Consider the following 9,892-nt stretch of genomic DNA (forward strand, 5'->3'; position numbering starts at 1 on the left):
TGTTTTCCGTTAATATCTCCTCAACGAAGCCTCGGACGACATTTTCGCTAAGGAAAAAGTTGTTTCAAATCACCTCCCGAACCATCTCTTTCAAGGATTCTAATCTCCAACATTTTTGGGACACCCTGTAGCCTACGCACACGTAAATATTTATTATTATTATTAATCAGTAAAACTAAAAGTATCGTCGTTAAATTAGCAGAAAAATATTGTTAGACCGGGACGTGTGATTTGCGTTGAATTTAACAGAAACTATTTAAAGCTGCGCGTGACCATTTAACAGTTGGAGAGATTCTGCACGCGTCTCTAGTTATCTCGATAACGAGAATTCTCCTCCATTACGCCGCCATCGTCCCGTCGAGGGCTCGAACGATAGTAAACAATGGAAGGGAATCCGCGTGAAAATACGAAAATAGTTGGAATTGGACGGCAAAAGGATTCCGTTTCTTCTATCTCTTGCTTTGCCGCTCTGTTTGCTTCGTATCGACTGTGTAGCTCTTCAGTCAATCAACAATATCGACACGTTACCTTTCTCTCTCTCTCTCTTTCTCTCTAACCCCGAGCCACGAAACATAGAACAGAGAGAGTATCTCTCCTCTCCAAGCGACCAAGGAAATGGCCTCTAACCGATTTCGAGACAATTCCTTTTAGCCGAACGACGCTCTTTAAACACAGAAGAGGGTATCGACCGACGCCAAATGAAAGAGAACGTCGATTACATTAAACCTGAAACGTGCGTTATTCTATTCACAATGAAAAATTGACCCACCCAGCCTTGTTCACTCACAGGAACTGGCTCGATACGCGAAAAAAATCCACGCGACGTCCACGGAATGAATATAAATATAACTCTCATTCCGACAGCAACTTTTCGTATATACAGAGTGAGGCATTCGAAACAGGCTACCTGAATAATTCGCTTACTTTTAACGATAGACAAAAAAATACGTCGGACAAGAGTTGTTTGATTTCGAGGGCCACGTAACTTGGTGCCAATAACTTTTTTATCAGTGGATGTGTAGAGACGATACGAAGGTCGATAATGTATTTTTAAATAGATTATTTTTGCGGTGCTACTTCGAGAGAGTGTAATGATATACAGGGTGTTCCAAAAATGTTGGAGGTCCTTGAAAGGGGTGGTAAAAGGGGTTTTGGGAGGTGATTTGAAACAACTTTTTCCTTAGCGAAAATGTTGTCCGAGACTTCGTTGAGGAGATATTAACAGAAAACGTCGACCAATCAGAGCGCGAGGCGGCCGCGCTCCCCGACCAATCAGAGTGCGAGTATGCCGGTGGAGCGGCCGCGGTAGCGTACGAGCCTGGCCGCCTAGCCGTAGTCAACGATACCGCGGCCGCTCTATCGGCATACTCGCGCTCTGATTGGTGGGGAAGCGCTACCTCGGGCGTTCTGATTGGTCCGGAGTTTTCCGTTAATATCTTCTCAACAAAGCCTCGGACAACATTCCCGCTAAGAAAAAAGTTGTTTCAAATCACCCCCAGAACCACCCCTCTCAAGGTGTTACAATCATTTTTGGGACACCCTGTATAATTAAACAGAAAATTTTTAAGGTTAAGGACAGAAATTGTTAAGGTTAGGAACACGAAATGTTCGGTCCTGTATCGATGAAAAAGGTGTCGGTGATAGGATCGTCCCGTTAAACCCGAACGATATAAATTGTTTGAAATTATTCCGAAAAAGGAGCACGATAATTAATTAGTCATCGGTTCTATGCGATCACCCTGATTAGATCATCGCGAATTCCTGTCGGTCCCGACGCCTGTCACGCCTATCGTGCTCATTCCGTACACGCGAATGGAACAAGTTGTTTAACGGCGACCCGAGTTGTAATACGATGAAAATAGAGTTGTGAGTAAAAATTACGTAAACCCGATGAATGAATCAGGTTGAACTTTCCAAGTGAAAATCTGCAGGGACACCGATCGACTCAGTTCCATCGCGCTGCTCGAACCGGTGATGCGTCTTCTCGTCGCGTACAACGTCGTCTCGCACGTTTTCCGTCAAACTGGACATATCGAAATCGTCGAACGTGTACGTGTAAGTGTGCGTGCACGTGGTAGCCTTAAAACATTTCGATCCTCTTAGAATTATCTCTGTACAACATTTGCAAACATTTTTCGTCGACATTTCGCGTTATTACGAGAGAATTGTTCGTTTCCAGTAGCAAACAACCGCCAGGAACGTTCGAGTAACGCTTTACATAATTATTTTTACGAATATATAAGTCAGATAAAAGTAACTTGTAGAATATTTGATATTTTCTTTAATGAAATGAAATAAAATAAAATATGTATATATATATAATAATTATTTGACACGTTGACGTTGCAAGTGGACATTTATAAATTCGTCGATCTTGAGAATATATATTTTTAAAAATATCTTCTGTATTTAACAACGATTTCATATCTCGTCGAGATGTACAACTTTCGTTTACGATAATTCTTCAAAGGGTAACTTTTTTTTTCAAATTATTTTTCTTCCTTTCTTTAGGAATTTATTTCTGGTAAACAATAGAAGATACATCCATATATCATTCGACAAAATATGCTTCATTTCGACCCAGGAAACGAAAAATAATTTTTATAGTCATTTTTAGACTTTTACCCAAAGACCTAACCCAGACCTAACCTAATTCCCTTTCCAATTCTTAAAGAGATCTTGCTTCCACTTTTAAACAATTGCATGTTGATTCCAGAGAAAAACTTTGTATACATTTTTTGTGCAGTTCTATGAGATCTATACGAAAAAAAAGTTTCAATCCAAAATGTTCATTATTAAAAGATTTACGAATTTTTCAATTTTTCAATTTTCGAAACTAAACGTCGTACGAATAAACTACAAGTACAACAAACTTTCGTTTCGCCATTCCCTGTAAGAAGATATTTGTTTGAAAAATTCATTCGACGAATTTAAAAATGTCGCCCGCTTGGCGCGGGGCGCTCAAAGTACGATCGCGACCCTGTCGGTGAAATTTCCCTGGAATAATCCTCGCCTCTCGATGACAAAATTAACGCAGAATTCCGAAATTCTCTGCTCTCGGAATAAAGTAATTCGATCGTTCCGCTTTCCCTGTTCGCGCCCCAACTGCCGTTATTTATTTGCCGTAAATCGTTTGATTCATCCCTGGAAAGAGGTGTGGAGGGGGGGAAAAAGGAGGAAAAACAGCGAAACTCCGGGCGCAGTACGCGTGCGAGCGGCTAGAGGGCAACACGAATCGATTACCATTTCGCTAATGGCTTATTTCAGTTAACACGCCTTTCCGAGGCGAAGCAGGTTTCGCTGTTTGTTGGCCGCGCGTTAGGTTTACCCACGTACAGAGTGGTCGACAGGGAAGAATGAAGCTCCAAGGCCCTTACCAGTGAAGAGAGATCGGTTTGCATGCCAATACGCGATCCGCTCTCCGTCGCGACTCGTACACTGTCACCAGAAGGTAAACGGATTTTCTCTCTTCGTCCCTCGCCATCGGTCTGTCTCTCTCCCGCGGTCACCGCGTATTTTTAGATCGTCTGTCGTCGATGTTGAATCGTCCCGTACCGTTATTCCTCCTCGCCGTGACATAATTTCGGAAGTAAACGTCTGGCTCTCTCGACGTCGCGGGTCGTTCCTCGCCAACGACACTTGCCAGGGTACATAACCTCAAAACCGTGTCGGCGTTTATTGACAGTTGCGATTCGCTCGCGCTCCTCGATGAGAACGACGCTCGTATCCGCGAAAACGATCGCGTATCCGCCGCTTTCCTGCTCGATCTCAATCCTCGACGGCCACGAATCGATAAAATTCGAGTTCACCGACGCCGAGGCTCCTGGCGTGTCCTACGAAGGCGGTTGCGCGGCGTACAATCGGTTCCTGTTACGTCCTAGGTCCTCGGTTCCTAGTCTCTCACTGAGGCGATGCATAATCCTTGCTGCTACAGGATTCTTGATCCTTGCGATAGTTACTCTTTCTTAAAACTGATTGTTCGTACACAAGACTCTAGTCTTGCGAATGGTTCGCTTCGACCCTGGTAGGAAAATGCTAGACGAGGTCTACTTCTCTCAATTTGTCTATACTAGTAGAGCGAGCTTTCAGGAAACTTTGATACAATTATCCCAACTATGTAAATAACTACGAATGGGATTATCGGATCGTATGCTAATAGTTACTCTTTCTTAAAACTGATTGTTTGTAGACAAGACTCTAGTCTTGCGAATGGTTCGCTTCGACCCTGGTAGGAAAATGCCAGACAAGGTCTCCTTCTCTCGATTTTTCTATAACTTTGATACGATTATTGCCACTATGTAAATAACTACGAATGGGATTATCGGATTATTATAATGTGTCCCATACATAAACAAAATAACTGGGTCTAACCTTTTTTTCTGAACATGGTTTATTCTCGTGTTGCAGCTATTGGTCCTCCAATATCCTGGAGGCCAGTGGTGTCAGTGACACCAGAGAATAATACGAGCTGCTAGCGTGAAGAAGTGCAGTGGAGTTGGCTTAGGCCAACGTCGGTGGACGAGGCAAAATGGCAACGATAGATGGCCGACCCGCCCAATATGGTATCACTCTCAAGCAACTTCGCGAGCTCATGGAGCACCGAGGACGCGAAGGTGTCAATAAAATCAATAGCCATGGTGGTGTGCAGGAAATTTGTAAAAAATTATACACTTCACCCAGCGAAGGTAACTGTTTCATCTGTACTCCATCCGTATCAACCCCACGGTCTTAGAACTTTCTAACGAAAAATGTTTTTACCATCTAGGTCTCAGTGGATCAGCGGCAGATATCCAACATAGACGTGACACATTTGGTTCGAATCTAATACCACCAAAACCACCAAAAACGTTTCTACAATTAGTGTGGGAAGCTTTGCAAGATGTTACGTTAATCATCTTGGAAGTAGCTGCATTGGTTTCGTTAGGTCTTAGTTTTTATCACCCAGCAGACGACGAGGAAGAACGTGAGTGTGAATCAGATACACGCGATCGTATCTTTGTTGATATTTCTTAATCGCAGGATTAAGGAAAAAACAGATTTAGATTCTGTAGACTTGCAGCAGTAGCGTTGATAACGTATGCGATAAAGATATGTCGATTATTATACAATATTGGGATAAATCAAGTGCATGTGCATGTTTGTTTTAATAACTGCGTAAAGTAGAATATTCATGTTGACGATACAATTGGGAAGGAAAGAAGCTTATGAAATATCTCTTTTGTAAATTTCCAGCTGGTTCATCGATGGAAGAAGATGAAGCCAAGTATGGTTGGATCGAGGGGCTTGCTATATTAATTTCTGTGATCGTGGTGGTATTAGTAACAGCTTTCAATGATTACTCTAAGGAAAGACAATTTAGGGGCCTCCAGAGTCGGATAGAAGGGGAACATAAATTCTCGGTTATTCGGCAAGGCGAGGTCAAACAGATCTCCGTGTCTGACATAGTTGTCGGTGACATTTGTCAGGTACGTGTACGGTTGGCGAACTTGTCCCTTTTCGTTAGCCGATAAACGAAACTACAGAAAAGTATCAGGTTGTCCTGAAAGTTTCTTTCGCGAGTTGCACTCGATTATTTTATGTGATCGTGTTTATATAAATAGACAATATAATTTCATAGATATTCATGTTGTAACAGTAATGGAGCAAAATGAATCGTGCACAATACAGTAATGTAACATAAAGCATCAGCTATTGTGCATGTATTACTTACTAATAAAGCGAAAGAAACTTTTGGGACAACCTAATATATACGCACGCTTCAAATTCAACTTACGGTTCTTAACGAATGCAACGAGTGTCGTGACATTTTATCGAAAAATGACGAGTATTAGGAGCAGGCGTGTTCTGTACTTGGCATTTAAAGTTGGCTAGTTATCGAGCATGATTTCCTCGTTCATAGACACGTCGAAATGTTTCGCGTCGATGCCAATCAGCTCCGAGTCGCAAACATTATTTTAGTAGGAATTATCATTTTCTTTTGTGTCGAATAACAAAGAAGGCCTTCCTTAAATTGGACGATCTGCAATTCAGATAAAGTATGGAGACCTGCTGCCAGCAGATGGTGTTCTTATACAAAGCAACGATCTCAAAGTGGATGAGTCCAGCTTAACCGGCGAGTCAGACCATGTTAAAAAGGGGGAATCGTTCGATCCCATGGTACTCTCAGGTAAGAACGTTTGGAACGGATCGAATACGAAAGCACGTCCGTCTCGATTCGAAACTAACGATTTTCTTTCCAAAGGTACTCACGTGATGGAGGGTTCCGGGAAAATGTTAGTTACCGCAGTAGGTGTTAATTCCCAGGCTGGTATTATCTTTACTTTGTTGGGTGCCGCTGTTGATCACCAGGAACAAGAGATTAAGAAGATGAAGAAAGGTATGTGGCGTTGATTTCACCGGATAGCATTCGATGTCACGTGTCGTTGTTAGTCTCGACGAGTTGGGGATGATCGGAGTACCGTACCTCTCGTACAACTGCCATTTTTAAAGCGACGTCTCTAATACGAATATTTACATTAAATTCATTTAACGGTGTCGTGTCTTCAGAGAGTAGTCTGCTTAACTTTAACGAAATTGTTTTGAGAGTGGCATAGTTTACGAATCGACAGTGTACCGAATACGGTATACTAAATGTTTATTCAACCTGCTACTTACTCTCTGGCATAGAAAATAGGAATCGTCGAATAGACGAATCGCAGGGGGAATTTGTTCGTTAATCGCGCGAGAGGAAGTTGAAGAGTAGTAGCTGGTAATAGGAAAGTTCTGCATGATACAAAATACAAAAGTAAACGTAGAGAGACACCAGGTGACGCATGCTATTTATTTCGAATTAGTGTGAAAATACATTTCCTTTTTTTCTGAATTTATTTCTAGGTATCTGTGACCCCTTGTTCCTTTGGCATGCGTTTGCAATACCTTTAAATAATGTTTCACCTATTTGCTAATTATAGTAGCCAAAGAAAATACTTGTATATTAATTCTTTCGCTTAGATATATACAGTCAGCGTAAGAAGTATTCATACAGCAACCAATTTAAAATAAATGGTTCCTGTACGAAAAGAAGTATTTGTACAGCACTTGATTTAAAATAAATGGTTCCTGTATGAAAAGAAGTATTCGTACAGCAACCAATTTAAAATAAATGGTTCCTGTACGAAAAGAAGTATTCGTACAGCAACCAATTTAAAATAAATAGTTCCTGTATCAAAGAAGTATTCGTACAGCAACCAATTTAAAATAAATAGTTCCTGTATTAAAAGGAGTATTCGTACAGCAACCAATTTAAAATAAATGGTTGCTGTACGAATACTTCTTTTGATACAGGAACTATTTATTTTAAATTGGTTACTGTACGAAAAGAAGTATTTGTACAGCACTTGATTTAAAATAAATGGTTCCTGTATTAAAAGGAGTATTCGTACAGCAACCAATTTAAAATAAGTGGTTCCTGTACGAAAAGAAGTATTCGTACAGCAACCAATTTAAAATAAGTGGTTCCTGTACAAAAAGAAGTATTCGTACAGCAACCAATTTAAAATAAGTGGTTCCTGTACGAAAGGAAGTATTTGTACAGCACTTGATTTAAAGTAAATGGTTCCTGTATGAAAAGAAGTATTCGTACAGCAACCAATTTAAAATAAATGGTTCCTGTATGAATACTTGTTACACTGACCTTACGTACAAAATTATTCGCAATCATGTTGAACGAAAGGAGAAGAACAAATATCGCTTTCCTTTTAAACGAAGCAGTAATGCATAAAATTAAGAAATTGCAAGTACCATTTACCATGGGACAATTAATGCTCTCGTTATTACGATACTACCTCGAATCAGTCTGCATTTGGTTGTAAATGTTCGTATCTTTGTTTCACGTGTTCATGTACAGACTTTTTATCGAGTGATTTGGGAATAACTTTTGGCCTCATTGTCGCGCAAACATCGATTCTCGCTAATCGAGGATTACAAATTTCTTGTAATCTAACGAGACCTACCCCGAATTAGCGAGAATCGATCTCGACTTGTAAAGAATCGAACAGGCTCTAAACTCTAGAAACGCTTCTTTGTGATTTACGTTGTGTATGTTTCTTTTTGTTGTCGCCACAACCTGGAAGGCCCTTTCAAGTGTCGCAGAATGTTACCTTTTTTTTTACACGTTGCTCGAGTAAAATGATCAAAGTAAAATCGGCCAGAGCCGCGAACCTTCTGGGCTGTCCACTTAGAATTAAGCGTTTGACGAAACTAGAGAGAGATCTTAGACTAGAGAATATTAAATTACGAATATGGCGTAACTTACGACTGGCATATTACATTTTTAGATAGATTGCTAATCGATTTTGTTTTGCATGCGTTTTTTTATCTAGAGGCTAAGAAGCAGCGGAAGAAGAAGTCGTTAACAGGTGAATAAAGTACTATCATAAATTATTACTGTTCATCATTTTTCGGTGTTAAACGTGTACGTGTACGTGTACGTTCGGTGAACACACGTATTTTCTTTATTTATTTCTCTCTTTCTTTTTTTTTTGTCTTTCATCTTACATATACATATAGAGAGTACACACACATACGCGTTACGAGAAATTGTATAACCATTTTTTGGAGATCTATTAGTTCAAATCTTTGACTCTTCACTCTATCTGTTTCGTTACTGCACACTCTATGGCCTGTTTGTCTATACTTTGAGGAATCTTTACATCTGTCTCTATTTTTTTCTTTTTTCTTTTTTAAACGAATCTTTTAGAGAAATACAAAGTTGTCTCGTCCGTTCTCTGTACGTTCTCCATCTTTTTAGTGTTTCAGCATTTGACGAACACAACCGGACTATTTGACTATCTGTACAGCTTCTTCTGCATTTTAGCCATAGTTTTAGATCTATGATTTCCCCTTGTGCGTTCTTAAAAAAATGTAATCCTTACGCTTTGTATCTCGTTTCTTTATTATCATCCTTTCGCCAGCTTAGCGTACTACTTATATTTCTTCTTCCCTTTCTTCGATAGATACTGATTATACTAATATTAGTCGGCAATACCGTCGTACAAAATTAGAAAGTGTAAGTGTAATCTAGCCGTAAATGCCCGGAACAGTTCGATTCCTGCCGCCTTTCATCTGACGCCGGGTCCAGTTTGAGGAATTGAGGACGATAGAACGGGAATGGTGACGGCAACTTCTAGACCTCCTCGTTTCTGCAAACTTAGACTCGGTTACTTCGCCATGTACTATTTTCAATATTCTGGAAGCCGGTAGTAGTACGCGCAGCAACGTTGCTTCTTCTCCTTCTGAGAGACAGGTCGTCTCCTGGAGGGAGAGTTCTAACGTTGTCAAAGATAGAGAAAGGAGAGAAAAGCGCAGGCATCGAGCTCGGGAAGCGTAGATCTTTGGAAAAACTGAGACCAGCGTGTATGTTGCAAATGAAGGAGACGAGGCTGGAGAAATAACTGGAAACAGTCACGTGAGCGGAGGAGCCAAGCACGAGGCAGGGGAGAATCATCAAGCAGCCAGCCAAGGGAGCGGAGGAGAAGGAAAGAAGGAGAAGAGTGTTCTTCAAGCTAAGCTAACTAAACTCGCCATACAAATCGGTTACGCCGGCTCGACCATAGCAGTGCTTACCGTTGTCATTCTAGTCATTCAGTTCTGCGTAACGACGTTCGTCATTGAGGGAAAACCTTGGAAAAATACATACGCTGGTGATCTAGTAAGGCATTTGATCATTGGTGTAACGGTACTCGTGGTCGCCGTTCCCGAAGGTCTTCCTCTAGCTGTCACCTTATCTCTTGCTTATTCCGTTAAGGTAATTATTACAATCATTTATTTACTTTTTATGGACTGAAGGTCTTGAAACTTTGCTTGGCGGAACATGTTTCTGTACAATTCTAGAGAATGGGACATAATAGAGATA

At 40.7% G+C, this 9,892-nt stretch overlaps 1 protein-coding gene across 19 annotated transcripts in view; it reads left to right on the forward strand.

The window, feature by feature from the left end:
- The window catches only part of LOC128881812 (plasma membrane calcium-transporting ATPase 3), a 74,199-nt gene that overhangs the window by 4,424 nt on the left and 59,883 nt on the right, over positions 1-9,892 (forward strand). For 10 of the 19 annotated variants that reach the window (XR_008458181.1, XR_008458180.1, XM_054133160.1 and 7 more), the window contains exons 1-8: positions 3,268-3,451; positions 4,408-4,685; positions 4,766-4,963; positions 5,233-5,465; positions 6,031-6,166; positions 6,242-6,376; positions 8,361-8,396; positions 9,411-9,784. Coding sequence is in view for 16 of the 19 variants with exons in the window: in XM_054133160.1 (XP_053989135.1) it covers positions 4,529-4,685; positions 4,766-4,963; positions 5,233-5,465; positions 6,031-6,166; positions 6,242-6,376; positions 8,361-8,396; positions 9,411-9,784 (1,269 nt within the window). In the remaining 3 variants the exon portion in view is untranslated. Of the gene's footprint in view, positions 1-1,914; positions 2,056-3,239; positions 3,452-4,407; positions 4,686-4,765; positions 4,964-5,232; positions 5,466-6,030; positions 6,167-6,241; positions 6,377-8,360; positions 8,397-9,410; positions 9,785-9,892 lie in introns of those variants that run through there. The other 9 variants (XR_008458179.1, XM_054133149.1, XM_054133150.1 and 6 more) reach the window with 5 other exon arrangements.

The sequence above is a fragment of the Hylaeus volcanicus genome, chromosome 9 (genome assembly GCF_026283585.1).
Source record: "Hylaeus volcanicus isolate JK05 chromosome 9, UHH_iyHylVolc1.0_haploid, whole genome shotgun sequence".
Taxonomy (NCBI): Eukaryota; Metazoa; Arthropoda; class Insecta; order Hymenoptera; family Colletidae; genus Hylaeus; species Hylaeus volcanicus.